The 24,349-nt window shown below is 46.2% G+C and overlaps 1 protein-coding gene across 2 annotated transcripts in view; it reads left to right on the forward strand.

Moving 5' to 3' along the window:
- LOC139409601 (TRAF3 interacting protein 2-like) overlaps positions 1-24,349 on the forward strand; it is a 69,618-nt gene that overhangs the window by 36,254 nt on the left and 9,015 nt on the right. For both annotated transcript variants that reach the window (XM_071155010.1, XM_071155009.1), the window contains exons 6-9: positions 2,199-2,296; positions 8,174-8,242; positions 11,186-11,302; positions 14,116-14,190. In XM_071155010.1, coding sequence (XP_071011111.1) covers positions 2,199-2,296; positions 8,174-8,242; positions 11,186-11,302; positions 14,116-14,190 — 359 coding nt within the window. The remainder of the gene's footprint in view (positions 1-2,198; positions 2,297-8,173; positions 8,243-11,185; positions 11,303-14,115; positions 14,191-24,349) is intronic.

Below are 24,349 nucleotides of genomic sequence, written 5' to 3' on the forward strand. Positions count from 1 at the left end.
AGGGTGTTTGTGACCTCTAACCTATATTTAAACCCTTCATCCCAGTAGGAAGGGTGTTTGTGACCTCTAACCTCTATTTAAACCCTTCATCACCTTAGGACAAGTGTTTGTGACCTCTAACCTCTATTTAAACCCTTCATCCCCGTAGGAAGGGTGTTTGTGACCTCTAACCTCTATTTAAACCCTTCATCGCCGTAGGAGAAGTGTTTGTGACCTCTAACCTCTATTTAAACCCTTCATCACCGTAGGAGAAGTGTTTGTGACCTCTAACCTCTATTTAAACCCTTCATCCCCGTAGAGAGGGTGTTTGTGACCTCTAACCTCTATTTAAACCCTTCATCACCGTAGGAAGGGTGTTTGTGACCTCTAACCTCTATTTAAACCCTTCATCCCAGTAGGAAGGGTGTTTGTGACCTCTAACCTCTATTTAAACCCTTCATCCCCGTAGGAAGGGTGTTTGTGACCTCTAACCTCTACTTAAACCCTTCATCACCGTAGGAAGGGTGTTTGTGACCTCTAACCTCTATTTAAACCCTTCATCGCCGTAGGAGAAGTGTTTATGACCTCTAACCTCTATTTAAACCCTTCATCGCCGTAGGAGAAGTGTTTGTGACCTCTAACCTCTATTTAAACCCTTCATCCCCGTAGGAGAAGTGTCTCTGACCTCTAACCTCTATTTAAATCCTTCATCCCAGTAGGAAGGGTGTTTGTGACCTCTAACCTCTATTTAAACCCTTCATCACCGTAGGAGAAGTGTTTGTGACCTCTAACCTCTATTTAAACCCTTCATCCCCGTAGGAGAAGTGTTTGTGACCTCTAACCTCTATTTAAACCCTTCATCCCCGTAGGAGAAGTGTTTGTGACCTCTAACCTCTATTTAAACCCTTCATCCCAGTAGGAAGGGTGTTTGTGACCTCTAACCTCTATTTAAACCCTTCATCACCGTAGGAAGGGTGTTTGTGACCTCTAACCTCTATTTAAACCCTTCATCCCCGTAGGAGAAGTGTTTGTGACCTCTAACCTCTATTTAAACCCTTCATCCCAGTAGGAAGGGTGTTTGTTCCCTCTAACCTCTATTTAAACCCTTCATCACCGTAGGAAGGGTGTTTGTGACCTCTAACCTCTATTTAAACCCTTCATCGCCGTAGGAGAAGTGTTTGTGACCTCTAACCTCTATTTAAACCCTTCATCACCGTAGGAGAAGTGTTTGTGACCTCTAACCTCTATTTAAACCCTTCATCCCCGTAGAGAGGGTGTTTGTGACCTCTAACCTCTATTTAAACCCTTCATCACCGTAGGAAGGGTGTTTGTGACCTCTAACCTCTATTTAAACCCTTCATCCCAGTAGGAAGGGTGTTTGTGACCTCTAACCTCTATTTAAACCCTTCATCCCCGTAGGAAGGGTGTTTGTGACCTCTAACCTCTACTTAAACCCTTCATCACCGTAGGAAGGGTGTTTGTGACCTCTAACCTCTATTTAAACCCTTCATCGCCGTAGGAGAAGTGTTTATGACCTCTAACCTCTATTTAAACCCTTCATCGCTGTAGGAGAAGTGTTTGTGACCTCTAACCTCTATTTAAACCCTTCATCCCCGTAGGAGAAGTGTCTCTGACCTCTAACCTCTATTTAAATCCTTCATCCCAGTAGGAAGGGTGTTTGTGACCTCTAACCTCTATTTAAACCCTTCATCACCGTAGGAGAAGTGTTTGTGACCTCTAACCTCTATTTAAACCCTTCATCCCCGTAGGAGAAGTGTTTGTGACCTCTAACCTCTATTTAAACCCTTCATCCCCGTAGGAGAAGTGTTTGTGACCTCTAACCTCTATTTAAACCCTTCATCCCAGTAGGAAGGGTGTTTGTGACCTCTAACCTCTATTTAAACCCTTCATCACCGTAGGAAGGGTGTTTGTGACCTCTAACCTCTATTTAAACCCTTCATCCCCGTAGGAGAAGTGTTTGTGACCTCTAACCTCTATTTAAACCCTTCATCCCAGTAGGAAGGGTGTTTGTTCCCTCTAACCTCTATTTAAACCCTTCATCACCGTAGGAAGGGTGTTTGTGACCTCTAACCTCTATTTAAACCCTTCATCCCAGTAGGAAGGGTGTTTGTGACCCCTAACCTCTATTTAAACCCTTCATCCCAGTAGGAAGGGTGTTTGTGACCTCTAACCTCTATTTAAACCCTTCATCCCCGTAGGAAGGGTGTTTGTGACGTACGAAGCCGACAGCGATAAACACGTCAAACAGATCATCAACTTTGTGGCGTTGCTGAGACACAATGGCTTCGATACACACGTAAGAGCACACACACGCACACACACACACACACACACACACACGTAAGCACACACACACACATAAGTACACACACAGACACACGTAAGGCTGGATTCTCCTAGTAGAGACAGTGGAAGACCAATGAAGAGCTTTTACTTTTAGGAATTATAACTGACCGAACCCCTTTTATAGATACAGTACTAGTCAAATGTTTGGACACACCTACTCATTCTAGGGTTTTTCTTTATTTTTACTATTTTCTACATAGACTATTTTCATAGTAGAATAATAGTGAAGACATCAAAACTATGAAATAACAGCTATGGAATCATGTAGTAACCAAAAAAGTGTTAAAACAAATCAAAATAGCCTCCAGACTTGCACAGTGGTCTAAGGCATGCAGTGCTAGCTGTGCCACTAGAGATCCTGGTTCGAATCCAGGCTCTGCCGCAGCCGGCCGTGTTTCCTCCGACACATTGGTGCGGCTGGCTTCCGGGTTAAGCGGGCGTTGTGTCAAGAAGCAGTGCCTCTTGGCTGAGTTGGGTTTCAGCTCTTGACCTTTGCCTCTTCCGAGTCCGTACAGGAGTTGCAGCGATGGGACAAGACTGTAACTACCAATTGGATACCACAAAATTGGGGAGATTTTTTATTATTTTTTATAAATAAATAAAAAATATCTAGGAATATATTTGAGATTCTTCAAAGTAGCCTTTGCCTTGATGACATCTTTGCACAAGAAACACCTAAGATTTTCCTAAAATGAAGTCTGAAAAAAACTTTAAATCATAAAATAATTTGACAACCCTGTTTGTAAACTTTTAAATTATATCAAACTCAACTGTTTATTTCCAGCGATGAAGACATGGATGCCTCATGGTAGGGTGGGGTATGCAAAACACCTGTAAATTTCTGACCACTTCTACCACAAAATGTTCATGACCACTTCTACCACAAAATGTTCATGACCACTTCTACCACAAAATGTTCATGACCACTTCTACCACAAAATGTTCATGACCACTTCTACCACAAAATGTTCATGACCACTTCTACCACAAAATGTTCATTTATGACCACTTCTACCACAAAATGTTCATGACCACTTCTACCACAAAATGTTCATGACCACTTCTACCACAAAATGTTCATGACCACTTCTACCACAAAATGTTCATGACCACTTCTACCACAAAATGTTCATGACCACTTCTACCACAAAATGTTCATGACCTCTTCTACCACAAAATGTTCATGACCACTTCTACCACAAAATGTTCATGACCACTTCTACCACAAAATGTTCATGACCACTTCTACCACAAAATGTTCATGACCACTTCTACCACAAAATGTTCATGACCACTTCTACCACAAAATGTTCATGACCACTTCTACCACAAAATGTTCATGACCACTTCTACCCCAAAATGTTCATGACCACTTCTACCACAAAATGTTCATGACCACTTCTACCACAAAATGTTCATGACCACTTCTACCACAAAATGTTCATGACCACTTCTACCACAAAATCAAATCAAATCAAATCAAATCAAATTTATTTGTCACATACACATGGTTAGCAGATGTTAATGCGAGTGTAGCGAAATGCTTGTGCTTCTAGTTCCGACAATGCAGTAATAACCAACAAGTAATCTAACTAACAATTCCAAAACTACTGTCTTGTACACAGTGTGAGGGGATAAAGAATATGTACATAAGGATATATGAATGAGTGATGGTACAGAGCAGCATAGGCAGATACAGTAGATTGTATCGAGTACAGTATATACATATGAGATGAGTATGTAAACAAAGTGGCATAGTTAAAGTGGCTAGTGATACATGTATTACATAAGGATACAGTCGATGATATAGAGTACAGTAAATACGTATGCCTATGAGATGAATAATGTAGGGTAAGTAACATTATATAAGGTAGCATTGTTTAAAGTGGCTAGTGATATATTTACATCATTTCCCATCAATTCCCATTATTAATGGGACCACTTCTACCACAAAATGTTCATGACCACTTCTACCACAAAATGTTCATGACCACTTCTACCACAAAATGTTCATGACCACTTCTACCACAAAATGTTCATGACCACTTCTACCACAAAATGTTCATGACCACTTCTACCACAAAATGTTCATGACCATTTCTACCACAAAATGTTCATGACCACTTCTACCACAAAATGTTCATGACCACTTCTACCACAAAATGTTAATGACCTCTTCTACCACAAAATGTTCATGACCACTTCTACCACAAAATGTTCATGACCACTTCTACCACAAAATGTTCATGACCACTTCTACCACAAAATGTTCATGACCACTTCTACCACAAAATGTTCATGACCATTTCTACCACAAAATGTTCATGACCACTTCTACCACAAAATGTTCATGACCACTTCTACCACAAAATGTTCATGACCACTTCTACCACAAAATGTTCATGACCACTTCTACCACAAAATGTTCATGACCACTTCTACCACAAAATGTTCATGACCACTTCTACCACAAAATGTTCATGACCACTTCTACCCCAAAATGTTCATGACCACTTCTACCACAAAATGTTCATGACCACTTCTACCACAAAATGTTCATGACCACTTCTACCACAAAATGTTCATGACCACTTCTACCACAAAATCAAATCAAATCAAATCAAATCAAATTTATTTGTCACATACACATGGTTAGCAGATGTTAATGCGAGTGTAGCGAAATGCTTGTGCTTCTAGTTCCGACAATGCAGTAATAACCAACAAGTAATCTAACTAACAATTCCAAAACTACTGTCTTGTACACAGTGTGAGGGGATAAAGAATATGTACATAAGGATATATGAATGAGTGATGGTACAGAGCAGCATAGGCAGATACAGTAGATTGTATCGAGTACAGTATATACATATGAGATGAGTATGTAAACAAAGTGGCATAGTTAAAGTGGCTAGTGATACATGTATTACATAAGGATACAGTCGATGATATAGAGTACAGTAAATACGTATGCCTATGAGATGAATAATGTAGGGTAAGTAACATTATATAAGGTAGCATTGTTTAAAGTGGCTAGTGATATATTTACATCATTTCCCATCAATTCCCATTATTAATGGGACCACTTCTACCACAAAATGTTCATGACCACTTCTACCACAAAATGTTCATGACCACTTCTACCACAAAATGTTCATGACCACTTCTACCACAAAATGTTCATGACCACTTCTACCACAAAATGTTCATGACCACTTCTACCACAAAATGTTCATGACCATTTCTACCACAAAATGTTCATGACCACTTCTACCACAAAATGTTCATGACCACTTCTACCACAAAATGTTAATGACCTCTTCTACCACAAAATGTTCATGACCACTTCTACCACAAAATGTTCATGACCACTTCTACCACAAAATGTTCATGACCACTTCTACCACAAAATGTTCATGACCACTTCTACCACAAAATGTTCATGACCATTTCTACCACAAAATGTTCATGACCACTTCTACCACAAAATGTTCATGACCACTTCTACCACAAAATGTTCATGACCACTTCTACCACAAAATGTTCATGACCACTTCTACCACAAAATGTTCATGACCACTTCTACCACAAAATGTTCATGACCACTTCTACCACAAAATGTTCATGACCACTTCTACCACAAAATGTTCATGACCACTTCTACCACAAAATGTTCATGACCACTTCTACCACAAAATGTTCATGACCACTTCTACCACAAAATGTTAATGACCACTTCTACCACAACATGTTCATGACCACTTCTACCACAAAATGTTAATGACCACTTCTACCACAAAATGTTCATGACCACTTCTACCACAAAATGTTAATGACCACTTCTACCACAAAATGTTCATGACCACTTCTACCACAAAATGTTCATGACCACTTCTACCACAAAATGTTCATGACCACTTCTACCACAAAATGTTCATGACCACTTCTACCACAAAATGTTCATGACCACTTCTACCACAAAATGTTCATGACCACTTCTACCACAAAATGTTCATGACCACTTCTACCACAAAATGTTCATGACCACCTCTACCACAAAATGTTCATGACCACTTCTACCACAAAATGTTCATGACCACTTCTACCACAAAATGTTCATGACCACTTCTACCTCAAAATGTTAATGACCACTTCTACCACAAAATGTTCATGACCACTTCTACCACAAAATGTTCATGACCACTTCTACCACAAAATGTTCATGACCACTTCTACCACAAAATGTTCATGACCACTTCTACCACAAAATGTTAATGACCACTTCTACCACAAAATGTTCATGACCACTTCTACCACAAAATGTTCATGACCACTTCTACCACAAAATGTTCATGACCACTTCTACCACAAAATGTTCATGACCACTTCTACCACAAAATGTTCATGACCACTTCTACCACAAAATGTTCATGACCACTTCTACCACAAAATGTTCATGACCACTTCTACCACAAAATGTTCATGACCACTTCTACCACAAAATGTTCATGACCTCTTCTACCACAAAATGTTCATGACCACTTCTACCACAAAATGTTCATGACCACTTCTACCACAAAATGTTCATGACCTCTTCTACCACAACATGTTCATGACCACTTCTACCACAAAATGTTCATGACCACTTCTACCACAAAATGTTCATGACCTCTTCTACCACAAAATGTTAATGACCACTTCTACCACAAAATGTTCATGACCACTTCTACCACAAAATGTTCATGACCTCTTCTACCACAAAATGTTCATGACCACTTCTACCACAAAATGTTCATGACCACTTCTACCACAAAATGTTCATGACCTCTTCTACCACAAAATGTTCATGACCACTTCTACCACAAAATGTTCATGACCTCTTCTACCACAAAATGTTCATGACCTCTTCTACCACAAAATGTTCATGACCACTTCTACCACAAAATGTTCATGACCACTTCTACCACAAAATGTTCATGACCTCTTCTACCACAAAATGTTCATGACCACTTCTACCACAAAATGTTCATGACCTCTTCTACCACAAAATGTTCATGACCTCTTCTACCACAAAATGTTAATGACCACTTCTACCACAAAATGTTCATGACCTCTTCTACCACAAAATGTTCATGACCTCTTCTACCACAAAATGTTCATGACCTCTTCTACCACAAAATGTTCATGACCTCTTCTACCACAAAATGTTCATGACCTCTTCTACCACAAAATGTTCATGACCTCTTCTACCACAAAATGTTCATGACCTCTTCTACCATGGGCAAATATGTTTAGAAAGCTTCGTTCAAATCAAAAGGGGTGCGTTCAAAAAGTGATTGAAATCAAATGTAACGACCCAGTTGCACCTTCCTTGAGAGCTTTTGAATTCTTGAACACTGTATTTAGCATACAGTTCCCTTGGGGCTGTTCCAGAGAACTAGATCAATGAGAAACTTAATGACAGGGTACAATTTGTTTATGGATCTGCCTTGGCAGCAGCTACTCTTCCTGGGGTCCAGCAAAATTAAGGCGACAACAACATACACATTTAGCTTCCTTAATAAACCTTAAAATCTAGTTATATGTGGCTGTATATGTGGCTGTTAATTTGGGTGTTTGTCAAAGTTAGCTGGCTAACGTAGTACATTTACATTTTAGTCATTCAGCAGACACTCTTATCCAAAGCCACTTAAAGGAGCAATTAGGTTTGAGTGCCTTGCTCAAGGGTACATGGACAGATTTAAAAAAAATCCTAGTTAGCTCTGTGATTCAAACCATTTCCTCTGAAGTACTGCACCCCACTAGTCTCCTCTACATCCTGGTGTTTCAGATCGATATGTTTGAGCAGCAGTTCCGGAGCATCAGTAAGATCGACTTCATGGAGCGGTACCTCAGCGAGGTAAAGGACGTCCCTCACCTGTCATTCCAGCTCACCAGCTCTTCTTGTTAACTTAATGATAGTTCAGCTCGACATTCCTGTTCAGGGTTAGGGAATAGGGTTAGGGAATAGGGTTAGGGAATAGGGTGCTCTGTTGGGAATAGGGTTAGGGAATAGGGTTAGGGAATAGGGTTAGGGAATAGGGTTAGGGAATAGGGTGCTCTATGTTGGGAATAGGGTTAGGGAATAGGGTTAGGGAATAGGGTGCTCTGTTGGGAATAGGGTTAGGGAATAGGGTGCTCTATGTTGGGAATAGGGTGCCCTGGGCCCATACGGCTCCTGAGTGGCGCAGCGGTCTAAGGCACTGCATCTCAGTGCTAGAAGCGTCACTACAGACCCTGGTTTGATTCCAGGCTGTATCACAACCGGCCGTGATTGGGAGTCCCATAGGGCGGCGCTCAATTGGCCCAGCGTCGTCCGGGGTAGGGTTTGGCCGGGGTAGGCCATCATTGTAAATAAGAATGAGTTATTTACTAACTTGCCTAGTTAAATAAAGGTTAATAAAGGTTACATAACATTTAAAGATGTAAAAATAATGCACTATGTAGGGAATAGTGTGACATTTGGGATATGTTTATGCTATGACCAAAATCCATGAATGTCAATAGTGAAGTTAGTAACAGGGAAGTATAAGAGACAGACAGGTTAGTAACAGGGAAGTGTAAGAGACAGACAGGTTAGTAACAGGGAAGTGTAAGAGACAGACAGGTTAGTAACAGGGAAGTGTAAGAGACAGACAGGTTAGTAACAGGGAAGTGTAAGAGACAGACAGGTTAGTAACAGGGAAGTGTAAGAGACAAACAGGTTAGTAACAGGGAAGTGTAAGAGACAGACAGGTTAGTAACAGGGAAGTGTAAGAGACAGACAGGTTAGTAACAGGGAAGTGTAAGAGACAGACAGGTTAGTAACAGGGATGTGTAAGAGAGACAGACAGGTTAGTAACAGGCCAGTGTAAGGGACAGTCATACAGGTTAGTAACAGGCCAGTAAGGAACAGTCAGACAGACAGATTAGTAACAGGCAGACAGACAGACAGGTTAGTAACATGCCAGTGTAAGGGACAGACAGACAGGTTAGTAACATGCCAGTGTAAGGGACAGACAGGTTAGTAACAGGCCAGTGTAAGGGACAGTCATACAGGTTAGTAACAGGCCAGTGTAAGGGACAGTCATACAGGTTAGTAACAGGCCAGTAAGGGACAGTCAGACAGTCAGGTTAGTAACAGGACAGTGTAAGGGACAGACAGACAGACAGACAGGTTTTTAACAGGCCAGTGTAAGGGACAGACAGTCAGACAGGTTAGTAACAGGCCAGTAAGGGACAGTCAGACAGTCAGGTTAGTAACAGGCCAGTGTAAAGGACAGTCAGACAGGTTAGTAACAGGTCAGTAAGGGACAGTCAAACAGTCAGGTTAGTAACAGGCCAGTGTAAGGGACAGACAGACAGACAGACAGGTTTTTAACAGGCCAGTGTAAGGGACAGTCAGACAGGTTACTAACAGGCCTGTTTAAGGGACAGTCAGACAGGTTAGTAACATGCCAGTGTAAGGGACAGTCAGACAGACAGGTTAGTAAAAGGCAGACAGACAGACAGGTTAGTAACATGCCAGTGTAAGGGACAGACAGACAGGTTAGTAACATGCCAGTGTAAGGGACAGTCAGACAGGTTAGTAACAGGCAGGGAAGGGACAGTCAGACAGATTAGTAACAGGTCAGTAAGGGACAGTCAAACAGTCAGGTTAGTAACAGGCCAGTGTAAGGGACAGACAGTCAGACAGGTTAGTAACATGCCAGTGTAAGGTACAGTCAGACAGACAGGTTAGTAACAGGCAGACAGACAGACAGGTTAGTAACAGGCCAGTGTAAGAGACAGACAGACAGATAGGTATTTAACAGGCCAGTGTAAGGGACAGTGAGACAGGTTAGTGACAGGCCAGTGTAAGGGACAGACAGACAGGTTAGTAACAGGCCAGTGTAAGGGACAGTCATACAGGTTAGTAACAGGCCAGTGTAAGGGACAGTCATACAGGTTAGTAACAGGCCAGTAAGGGACAGTCAGACAGGCAGGTTAGTAACATGCCAGTGTAAGGGACAGACAACAGACAGACAGGTTTTGAACAGGCCAGTGTAAGGGACAGTGAGACAGGTTAGTGACAGGCCAGTGTAAAGGACAGACAGACAGACAGACAGGTTTTTAACAGGCCAGTGTAAGGGACAGTGAGACGGGTTAGTGACAGGCCAGTGTAAGGGACAGACAGACAGGTTAGTAACAGGCCAGTGTAAGGGACAGACAGACAGGTTAGTAACAGGCCAGTGTAAGGGACAGACAGGTTAGTAACAGGCCAGTGTAAGGGACAGATAGGTTAGTAACAGGCCAGTGTAAGGAACAGTCAGACAGGTTAGTAACAGGCCAGTGTAAGGGACAGTCAGACAGTCAGGTTAGTAACAGGCCAGTGTAAGGGTCAGACAGACAGACAGGTTAGTAACAGGCCAGTGTAAGGGACAGACAGGTTAGTAACAGGCCAGTGTAAGGGACAGATAGGTTAGTAACAGGCCAGTGTAAGGGTCAGACAGTTTAGTAATAGGCCAGTGTAAGGGACAGTCAGACAGACAGGTTAGTAACATGCCAGTGTAAGGGACAGACAGACAGACAGGTTTTTAACAGGCCAGTGTAAGGGTCAGACAGACAGACAGGTTAGTAACAGGCCAGTGTAAGGGACAGACAGGTTAGTAACAGGCCAGTGTAAGGGACAGATAGGTTAGTAACAGGCCAGTGTAAGGGACAGTCAGACAGGTTAGTAACAGGCCAGTGTAAGGGACAGTCAGACAGACAGACAGGTTAGTAACAGGCCAGTGTAAGGGACAGACAGACAGGTGTCTAACTCCTCCGTGCCTCACCCTTACAGAAGGAATACCTCATTATCATCATCATCAGTCCAAAGTACCATGAGACCGTGACCTCATCACCGGTCAGCTTAGAGAACGACGAGAGGATCCTCAACACAGTCTACATACACAAACAGGTACCTCAACACTGTCTGACCTCAACACTATCAGACCTCAACACAGTCAGACCTCAACACAGTCAGACCTCAACACAGTCAGACCTCAACACTGTCTACATACACAAACAGGTACCTCAACACTGTCAGACCTCAACACTATCAGACCTCAACACTGTCAGACCTCAACACTGTCAGACCTCAACACTATCAGACCTCAACACTGTCAGACCTCAACACTGTCTACATACACAAACATGTACCTCAACACTGTCAGACCTCAACACTGTCAGACCTCAACACAGTCAGACCTCAACACTGTCTACATACACAAACAGGTACCTCAACACTGTCAGACCTCAACACAGTCAGACCTCAACACTGTCAGACCTCAACACTGTCAGACCTCAACACAGTCTACATACACAAACAGGTACCTCAACACAGTCAGACCTCAACACAGTCAGACCTCAACACTGTCAGACCTCAAGACAGTCAGACCTCAACACTGTCAGACCTCAACACTGTCAGACCTCAACACAGTCAGACCTCAACACTGTCAGATCTCAACACTGTCTACATACACAAACAGGTACCTCAACACTGTCAGACCTCAACACAGTCAGACCTCAACACTGTCTACATACACAAACAGGTACCTCAACACTGTCAGACCTCAACACTGTCAGACTTCAGCACTGTCTACATACACAAACAGGTACCTCAACACTGTCAGACCTCAACACTGTCAGACCTCAACACAGTCAGACCTCAACACAGTCTACATACACAAACAGGTACCTCAACACAGTCAGACCTCAACACTGTCAGACCTCAACACTGTCAGACCTCAACACAGTCAGACCTCAACACAGTCAGACCTCAACACTGTCAGACCTCAACACTGTCAGACCTCAACACTGTCAGACCTCAACACTGTCTACATACACAAACAGGTACCTCAACACTGTCAGACCTCAACACTGTCAGACCTCAACACAGTCTACATACACAAACAGGTACCTCAACACAGTCAGACCTCAACACTGTCAGACCTCAACACAGTCAGACCTCAACACTGTCAGACCTCAACACTGTCAGACCACAACACTGTCTACATACACAAACAGGTACTTCAACACAGTCAGACCTCAACACTGTCAGACCTCAACACTGTCAGACCTCAACACAGTCAGACCTCAACACTGTCAGACCTCAACACTGTCAGACCTCAACACAGTCAGACCTCAACACTGTCAGATCTCAACACTGTCTACATACACAAACAGGTACCTCAACACAGTCAGACCTCAACACTGTCTACATACACAAACAGGTACCTCAACACTGTCAGACCTCAACACAGTCAGACCTCAACACTGTCTACATACACAAACAGGTACCTCAACACTGTCAGACCTCAACACTGTCAGACTTCAACACTGTCTACATACACAAACAGGTACCTCAACACTGTCAGACCTCAACACTGTCAGACTTCAACACTGTCTACATACACAAACAGGTACCTCAACACAGTCAGACCTCAACACAGTCAGACCTCAACACTGTCAGACCTCAACACTGTCAGACCTCAACACAGTCTACATACACAAACAGGTACCTCAACACAGTCAGACCTCAACACTGTCAGACCTCAACACAGTCAGACCTCAACACAGTCAGACCTCAACACTGTCAGACCTCAACACAGTCAGACCTCAACACTGTCAGATCTCAACACTGTCTACATACACAAACAGGTACTTCAACACAGTCAGACCTCAACACTGTCAGACCTCAACACTGTCAGACCTCAACACTGTCAGACCTCAACACTGTCAGACCTCAACACTGTCAGATCTCAACACAGTCTACATACACAAACAGGTACCTCAACACTGTCAGACCTCAACACAGTCAGACCTCAACACTGTCAGATCTCAACACTGTCAGACCTCAACACTGTCAGACCTCAACACAGTCAGACCTCAACACTGTCAGACCTCAACACTGTCTACATACACAAACAGGTCAGCGGTATATTCTTTAGTCGGTCACTGTTGCAAAATATTGCAGCAAAAACAGTTTACTCCAAACAGAAAAAGCTTTGCAACGAAAACAAGATTTTATTGGCCAAATTCAGGTAGGTCAGACCCTGTTTGGTTCTGTTTGGTCCTTAGTGAAAACACCCCAGGCCTTCATGCAACCTTTAAACTGAGTCTGTTGTATTTTGGCTACAATGTCTCTGTCCCCTGTCACAAGGGGATTTATGGGTGATTTAAGATGAAATTGTCCACCCTGTTACAGTCAACCCTGTTACGGTCAACCCTGTTACGGTCAACCCTATTACAGTCAACCCTGTTACTTTATTTGGCACTTAATTTACACTTACAGTAGTCTTTTCTTTTTTTTAACCTTGAGATGGGAAAACTCGTTTTTTTATGACCGATGTTAAAATGAGGTGAAATCAAACATTTTGGTAACACTTGACACCAGGTGTCATAACACTGTCTGGCATCAATGTGTGCGCAATTACAATGATAATTTAAGTGACCATATCAATTTTCTTTTTTCTATAACAAACACACTGTTGACATGTAGATTATGGTGTAATTAAATGTTTTGCCTTGTGTGGTAGGTTTGGTGGCTTTTGACATTCTCATGTAGGTGTCATAACCAGCCATAGAATAACGGTCACAACAGGTGTCACAACAGGTCTGAATATGCCATGACAGTGTCATTAAAACAGCTTATGACATGTTATGTCATCATGATGTGGCTCTGACCGTGTCATAACGCTGGGTCACATGTTCTGTGTGTTTGTGCTGCAGCTGCAGAATGAGTTCATTCAGAACGGCAGTAAGAACTTCCGGTTCATCCCTATCCTGTTCCCTGGGGCTAGAAAGGTAAAATATATACATCTGTCTCTCTGCTGCTGTAGCTGCTTTATAGTCAACACAACATTACACTGCTGTCAATTTTTTACATCATGACAAGTTAGCTAGCGCCGGTGACATGCCCGTGATACAGGTGCCCAGTAGGGAGCATGTTGATGGTGACATGCCCGTGATACAGGTGCCCAGTAGGGAGAATGTTGATGGTGACATGCCCGTGATACAGGTGCCCAGTAGGGAGCATGTTGATGGTGACATGCCCGTGATACAGGTGCCCAGTAGGGAGCATGTTGATGGTGACATTCCCGTGATACAGGTGCCCAGTAGGGAGCATGTTGATGGTGACATGCCCGTGATACAGGTGCCCAGTAGGGAGCATGTTGATGGCCACATGCCCGTGATACAGGTGCCCAGTAGGGAGCATGTTGATGGCCACATGCCCGTGATACAGGTGCCCAGTAGGGAGAATGTTGATGGCCACATGCCCGTGATACAGGTGCCCAGTAGGGAGCATGTTGATGGCCACATGCCCGTGATACAGGTGCCCAGTAGGGAGAATGTTGATGGCCACATGCCCTTGATACAGGTGCCCAGTAGGGAGCATGTTGAAGGCCACATGCCCTTGATACAGGTGCCCAGTAGGGAGCATGTTGATGGCCACATGCCCTTGATACAGGTGCCCAGTAGGGAGTATGTTGATGGTGCAATGGTCGCCGGCTTATCGACTCATTGTGAATCCCAAACAGCCACGTAAAACGGTCTTGAGTGACAACAAATTAGCTGATTCGCTTTCCATGCACCCATTCCTTTCAACACACTCATTTACCCATACTCAAGTTGTCATATTGTCCTGCAGCTACCCATACTCCAGTCACCATATTGTCCTGCAGCTACCCATACTCCAGTCACCATATTGTCCTGCAGCTACCCATACTCCAGTCACCATATTGTCCTGCAGCTACCCATACTCCAGTCACCATATTGTCCTGCAGCTACCCATACTCCAGTCACCATATTGTCCTGCAGCTACCCATACTCCAGTCACCATATTGTCCTGCAGCTACCCATACTCCAGTCACCATATTGTCCTGCAGCTACCCATACTGAAGTCACCATATTGTCCTGCAGCTACCCATACTCCAGTCACCATATTGTCCTGCAGCTACCCATACTCCAGTCACCATAATGTCCTGCAGCTACCCATATCTAGTCACCATATTGTCCTGCAGCTACCCATACTCCAGTCACCATATTGTCCTGCAGCTACCCATACTCCAGTCACCATATTGTCCTGCAGCTACCCATACTCCAGTCACCACATTGTCCTGCAGCTACCCATACTCCAGTCACCATATTGTCCTGCATCTACCCATATTCCAGTCACCATATTGTCCTGCAGCTACCCAAACTCAAGTCACCATATTGTCCTGCAGCTACCCATACTCCAGTCGTCATATTGTCCTGCAGCTACCCATACTCCAGTCACCATATTGGGGGACAACTACCCATACTCCAGTCACCATATTGGGCTGCAGCTACCCATACTCCAGTCACCATATTGTCCTGCAGCTACCCATACTCCAGTCACCATATTGGGGGACAGCTACCCATACTCCAGTCACCATATTGGGCTGCAGCTACCCATACTCCAGTCACCATATTGTCCTGCAGCTACCCATACTCCAGTCACTGTATTGGGCTGCAACTACACAAACTCAAGTAACCATATTGTTCTGCAGCTAACCATACTCCATTCACCATATTGGCCTGCAGCTACCCATACTCCAGTCACCATACTGGGCTGCAGCTACCCATACTCCAGTCACCATATTGGGCTGCAGCTACCCATACTCCAGTCACCATATTGGGCTGCAGCTACCCATACTCAAGTCACCATATTGTCCTGCAGCTACCCATACTCAAGTCACCATATTGGACTGCAGCTACCCATACTAGAGTCGTCATATTGTCCTGCAGCTACCCATACTCAAGTAGTCATATTGTCCTGCAGCTACCCATACTCCAGTCACCATATTGTCCTGCACTTACCCATACTCAAGTCGTCATATTGTCCTGCAGCTACCCATACTCCAGTCACCATATTGGGGGACAGCTACCCATACTCAAGTCACAGTATTGTCCTGCAGCTACCCATACTCAAGTCACCATACTGGGGGACAGCTACCCATACTCCAGTCACTATACTGGGGGACAGCTACCCATACTCCAGTCACTATACTGGGGTACAGCTACCCATACTCCAGTCACCATACTGGGGGACAGCTACCCATACTCAAATCACCATATTGTCCTGCAGCTACCCATACTCAAGTCACCATATTGTCCTGCAGCTACCCATACTCCAGTCACCATATTGTCCTGCAGCTACCCATACTCCAGTCACCATACTGCGGGACAGCTAGCCATACTCCAGTCACCATCCTGGGCTGCAGCTACCCATACTCCAGTCACCATACTGGGGGACAGCTACCCATACTCCAGTCACCATACTGGGGGACAGCTACCCATACTCCAGTCACCATACTGGGCTGCAGCTACCCATACTCCAGTCACCATACTGGGGGACAGCTACCCATACTCCAGTCACCATACTGGGCTGCAGCTACCCATACCTCAGTCACCATTTTGGGGGACAGCTACCCATACTCCAGTCACCATACTGGGCTGCAGCTACCCATACTCCAGTCACAATACTGGGGGACAGCTACCCATACTTAAGTCACCATATTGTCCTGCAGCTACCCATACTCAAGTCACCATATTGTCCTGCAGCTACCCATACTCAAGTCACCATATTGTCCTGCAGCTACCCATACTTCAGTCACCATACTGCGGGACAGCTACCCATACTCCTGTCACCATACTGGGGGACAGCTACACATACTCCAGTCACCATATTGGGCTGCATCTACCCATACTCCAGTCACCATACTGGGGGACAGCTACCCATACTCCAGTCACCATACTGGGCTGCAGCTACCCATACTCCAGTCACCATATTGTCCTGCAGCTACCCATACTCCAGTCACCATATTGGGCTACAGCTACCCATACTCAAGTCACCATATTGTCCTGTAGCTACCCATATTCAAGTCGTCATGTTGTCCTGCAGCTACCCATACTCAAGTCGTCATATTGTCCTGCAGCTACCCATACTCCAGTCACCATAATGGGGGCCAGCTACCAGTACTCCAGTCACCATACTGGGGGACAGCTACCCATACTCCAGTCACCATATTGGGCTGCATCTACCCATACTCCAGTCACCATATTGAGCTGCAGCTACCCATACTCCAGTCACCATATTGGGTTGCAGCTACCCATACTCCAGTCACCATATTGGGCTGCAGCTACCCATACTCCAGTCACCATATCGGGCTGCAGCTACCCATACTCCAGTCACCATATTGGGCTTCAGCTACCCATACTCAAGTCACCATATTGTCCTGCAGCTACCCATACTCAAGTCACCATATTGGACTGCAGCTACCCATACTAGAGTCGTCATATTGTCCTGCAGCTACCCATACTCAAGTCGTCATATTGTCCTGCAGCTACCCATACTCCAGTCACCATATTGGGGGACAGCTACCCATACTCAAGTCACAGTAATTTCCTGCAGCTACCCATACTCAAGTCACCATATTGTCCTCCAGCTACCCATACTCCAGTCACCATACTGGGGGACAGCTACCCATACTCCAGTCACTATACTGGGGGACAGCTACCCATACTCCAGTAACTATACTGGGGTACAGCTACCCATACTCCAGTCACCATACTGGGGGACAGCTACCCATACTCAAATCACCATATTGTCCTGCAGCTACCCATACTCAAGTCACCATATTGTCCTGCAGCTACCCATGCTCCAGTCACCATATTGTCCTGCAGCTACCCATACTCCAGTCACCATACTGCGGGACAGCTACCCATACTCCAGTCACCATCCTGGGGGACAGCTACCCATACTCCAGTCACCATACTGGGCTGCAGCTACCCATACTCCAGTCACCATACTGGGGGACAGCTACCCATACTCCAGTCACCATACTGGGCTGCAGCTACCCATACTCCAGTCACCATACTGGGGGACAGCTACCCATACTCCAGTCACCATACTGGGCTGCAGCTACCCATACCTCAGTCACCATTTTGGGGGACAGCTACCCATACTCCAGTCACCATACTGGGCTGCAGCTACCCATACTCCAGTCACAATACTGGGGGACAGCTACCCATACTTAAGTCACCATATTGTCCTGCAGCTACCCATACTCAAGTCACCATATTGTCCTGCAGCTACCCATACTTCAGTCACCATACTGCGGGACAGCTACCCATACTCCTGTCACCATACTGGGGGACAGCTACACATACTCCAGTCACCATATTGGGCTGCATCTACCCATACTCCAGTCACCATACTGGGGGACAGCTACCCATACTCCAGTCACCATACTGGGCTGCAGCTACCCATACTCCAGTCACCATATTGTCCTGCAGCTACCCATACTCCATTCACCATATTGGGCTACAGCTACCCATACTCAAGTCACCATATTGTCCTTTAGCTACCCATATTCAAGTCGTCATGTTGTCCTGCAGCTACCCATACTCAAGTCGTCATATTGTCCTGCAGCTACCCATACTCCAGTCACCATAATGGGGGCCAGCTACCAGTACTCCAGTCACCATACTGGGGGACAGCTACCCATACTCCAGTCACCATATTGGGCTGCATCTACCCATACTCCAGTCACCATATTGGGCTGCAGCTACCCATACTCCAGTCACCATATTGGGTTGCAGCTACCCATACTCCAGTCACCATATTGGGCTGCAGCTACCCATACTCCAGTCACCATATCGGGCTGCAGCTACCCATACTCCAGTCACCATATTGTCCTGCAGCTACCCATACTCCAGTCACCATATTGGGCTGCAGCTACCCATACTCCAGTCACCATATTGTCCTGCAGCTACCCATACTCCTGTCACCATATTGTCCCGCAGCTACCCATGCTCCAGTCACCATTTTGGGCTGCATATACCCATACTCCAGTCACCATACTGGGGGACAGCTACCCATACTCCAATCACCATACTGGGGGACAGCTACCCATACTCCTGTCACCATATTGTCCTGCAGCTACCCATACTCAAGTCACCATATTGTCCTGCATATACCCATACTCCAGTCACCATACTGGGGGACAGCTACCCATACTCCAATCACTATACTGGGGGACAGCTACCCATACTCCTGTCACCATATTGTCCTGCAGCTACCCATACTCAAGTCACCATATTGTCCTGCAGCTACCCATACTCCAGTCACCATACCGGGGGACAGCTACCCATACTCCAGTCACCATACTGGGCTGCAGCTACCCATTCTTCAGTCACCATATTGGGGGACAGCTACTCATACTCAAGTCACCATTATTGTCCTGCAGCTACCCATACTCAAGTCACCATATTGTCCCGCAGCTACCCATACTCCAGTCACCATACTGGGGGACAGCTACCCATACTCCAGTCACCATACTGGGGGACAGCGACCCATACTCCAGTCACCATACTGGGCTGCAGCTACCCATACTCCAGGCACCATCCTTGGGGACAGCTACCCATACTCCAGTCACCATACTGGGCTGCAGCTACCCATACTCCAGTCACAATACTGGGGGACAGCTACCCATACTCAAGTCACCATATTGTCCTGCAGCTACCCATGCCCAAGTCACCATAATGTCCTGCAGCTACCCATACTCAAGTCACCATATTGTCCTGCAGCTACCCATACTCCAGTCACCATTCTGCGGGACAGCTACCCATACTCCTGTCACCATACTGGGGGACAGCTACCCATACTCCAGTCACCATATTGGGCTGCATCTACCCATACTCCAGTCACCATATTGGGCTGCAGCTACCCATACTCCAGTCACCATATTGGGCTGCAGCTACCCATACTCCAGTCACCATATTGGGCTGCAGCTACCCATACTCCAGTCACCATATCGGGCTGCAGCTACCCATACTCCAGTCACCATATTGTCCTGCAGCTACCCATACTCCAGTCACCATATCGGGCTGCAGCTACCCATACTCCAGTCACCATATTGTCCTGCAGCTACCCATACTCCAGTCACCATATTGGGCTGCAGCTACCCATACTCCATTCACCATATTGTCCTGCAGCTACCCATACTCCTGTCACCATATTGTCCCGCAGCTACCCATACTCCAGTCACCATTTCGGGCTGCATCAACCCATACTCCAGTCACCATACTGGGGGACAGCTACCCATACTCCAATCACCATACTGGGCTGCAGCTACCCATACTCCAGTCGCCATACTGTGGGACAGCTACCCATACTCCAGTCACCATACTGTGCTGCGGATACCCATACTCCAGTCACCATACTGGGGGACAGCTACCCGTACTCAAGTCACCATATTGTCCTGCAGCTACCCATACTCAAGTCAACATATTGTCCTGCAGCTACCCATACTCCAGTTACCATATTGTCCTGCAGCTACCCATACTCCAATCACCATACTGCGGGACAGCTACCCATACTCCAGTCACCATAATGGGGGACAGCTACCCATACTCCAGTCACCATACTGGGCTGCAGCTACCCATACTCCAGTCACCATCCTGGGGGACAGCTACCCATACTCCAGTCAGCATACTGGGCTTCAGCTACCCATACTCAAGTCACACTACTGGGGACAGTTACCCATACTCAAGTCACCATATTGTCCTGCAGCTACCCATACTCAAGTCACCATATTGTCCTGCAGCTACCCATACTCAAGTCACCATATTGTCCTGCAGCTACCCATACTCCAGTCACCATACTGTAGGACAGCTACCCATACTCCTGTCACCATACTGGGGGACAGCTACCCATACTCCAGTCACCATATATGGCTGCATCTACCCATACTCCAGTCACCATACTGGGGGACAGGTACCCATACTCCAGTCACCATACTGGGCTGCAGCTACCCATACTCCAGTCACCATATTGTCCTGCAGCTACCCATACTCCAGTCACCATATTGGGCTGCAGCTACCCATACTCAAGTCACCATATTGTCCTGCAGCTACCCATACTCAAGTCGTCATGTTGTCCTGCAGCTACCCATACTCAAGTCGTCATATTGTCCTGCAGCTACCCATACTCCAGTCACCATAATGGGGGCCAGCTACCAGTACTCCAGTCACCATACTGGGGGACAGCTACCCATACTCCAGTCACCATATTGGGCTGCATCTACCCATACTCCAGTCACCATATTGGGCTGCAGCTACCCATACTCCAGTCACCATATTGGGTTGCAGCTACCCATACTCCAGTCACCATATTGGGCTGCAGCTACCCATACTCCAGTCACCATATCGGGCTGCAGCTACCCATACTCCAGTCACCATATTGTCCTGCAGCTACCCATACTCCAGTCACCATATTGGGCTGCAGCTACCCATACTCCAGTCACCATATTGTCCTGCAGCTACCCATACTCCTGTCACCATATTGTCCCGCAGCTACCCATGCTCCAGTCACCATTTTGGGCTGCATATACCCATACTCCAGTCACCATACTGGGGGACAGCTACCCATACTCCAATCACCATACTGGGGGACAGCTACCCATACTCCTGTCACCATATTGTCCTGCAGCTACCCATACTCAAGTCACCATATTGTCCTGCATATACCCATACTCCAGTCACCATACTGGGGGACAGCTACCCATACTCCAATCACCATACTGGGGGACAGCTACCCATACTCCTGTCACCATATTGTCCTGCAGCTACCCATACTCAAGTCACCATATTGTCCTGCAGCTACCCATACTCCAGTCACCATACCGGGGGACAGCTACCCATACTCCAGTCACCATACTGGGCTGCAGCTACCCATTCTTCAGTCACCATATTGGGGGACAGCTACTCATACTCAAGTCACCATTATTGTCCTGCAGCTACCCATACTCAAGTCACCATATTGTCCCGCAGCGACCCATACTCCAGTCACCATACTGGGCTGCAGCAACTCATACTCCAGGCACCATCCTTGGGGACAGCTACCCATACTCCAGTCACCATACTGGGCTGCAGCTACCCATACTCCAGTCACAATACTGGGGGACAGCTACCCATACTCAAGTCACCATATTGTCCTGCAGTTACCCATGCTCAAGTCACCATCATGTCCTGCAGCTACCCATACTCAAGTCACCATATTGTCCTGCAGCTACCCATACTCCAGTCACCATTCTGCGGGACAGCTACCCATACTCCTGTCACCATACTGGGGGACAGCTACCCATACTCCAGTCACCATATTGGGCTGCATCTACCCATACTCCAGTCACCATATTGGGCTGCAGCTACCCATACTCCAGTCACCATATTGGGCTGCAGCTACCCATACTCCAGTCACCATGTTGGGCTGCAGCTACCCATACTCCAGTCACCATATCGGGCTGCAGCTACCCATACTCCAGTCACCATATTGTCCTGCAGCTACCCATACTCCAGTCACCATATTGGGCTGCAGCTACCCATACTCCATTCACCATATTGTCCTGCAGCTACCCATACTCCTGTCACCATATTGTCCCGCAGCTACCCATACTCCAGTCACCATTTCGGGCTGCATCTACCCATACTCCAGTCACCATACTGGGGGACAGCTACCCATACTCAAGTCACCATATTGTCCTGCAGCTACCCATACTCCAGTCACCATACTGTAGGACAGCTACCCATACTCCTGTCACCATACTGGGGGACAGCTACCCATACTCCAGTCACCATATATGGCTGCATCTACCCATACTCCAGTCACCATACTGGGGGACAGGTACCCATACTCCAGTCACCATACTGGGCTGCAGCTACCCATACTCCAGTCACCATATTGTCCTGCAGCTACCCATACTCCAGTCACCATATTGGGCTGCAGCTACCCATACTTAAGTCGTCATGTTGTCCTGCAGCTACCCATACTCAAGTCGTCATATTGTCCTGCAGCTACCCATACTCCAGTCACCATAATGGGGGCCAGCTACCAGTACTCCAGTCACCATACTGGGGGACAGCTACCCATACTCCAGTCACCATATTGGGCTGCATCTACCCATACTCCAGTCACCATATTGGGCTGCAGCTACCCATACTCCAGTCACCATATTGGGTTGCAGCTACCCATACTCCAGTCACCATATTGGGCTGCAGCTACCCATACTCCAGTCACCATATCGGGCTGCAGCTACCCATACTCCAGTCACCATATTGTCCTGCAGCTACCCATACTCCAGTCACCATATTGGGCTGCAGCTACCCATACTCCAGTCACCATATTGTCCTGCAGCTACCCATACTCCTGTCACCATATTGTCCCGCAGCTACCCATGCTCCAGTCACCATTTTGGGCTGCATATACCCATACTCCAGTCACCATACTGGGGGACAGCTACCCATACTCCAATCACCATACTGGGGGACAGCTACCCATACTCCTGTCACCATATTGTCCTGCAGCTACCCATACTCAAGTCACCATATTGTCCTGCATATACCCATACTCCAGTCACCATACTGGGGGACAGCTACCCATACTCCAATCACCATACTGGGGGACAGCTACCCATACTCCTGTCACCATATTGTCCTGCAGCTACCCATACTCAAGTCACCATATTGTCCTGCAGCTACCCATACTCCAGTCACCATACCGGGGGACAGCTACCCATACTCCAGTCACCATACTGGGCTGCAGCTACCCATTCTTCAGTCACCATATTGGGGGACAGCTACTCATACTCAAGTCACGATTATTGTCCTGCAGCTACCCATACTCAAGTCACCATATTGTCCCGCAGCGACCCATACTCCAGTCACCATACTGGGCTGCAGCAACTCATACTCCAGGCACCATCCTTGGGGACAGCTACCCATACTCCAGTCACCATACTGGGCTGCAGCTACCCATACTCCAGTCACAATACTGGGGGACAGCTACCCATACTCAAGTCACCATATTGTCCTGCAGTTACCCATGCTCAAGTCACCATCATGTCCTGCAGCTACCCATACTCAAGTCACCATATTGTCCTGC

The sequence above is a fragment of the Oncorhynchus clarkii genome, chromosome 5, assembly GCF_045791955.1.
Source record: "Oncorhynchus clarkii lewisi isolate Uvic-CL-2024 chromosome 5, UVic_Ocla_1.0, whole genome shotgun sequence".
Lineage (NCBI taxonomy): Eukaryota > Metazoa > Chordata > Actinopteri > Salmoniformes > Salmonidae > Oncorhynchus > Oncorhynchus clarkii.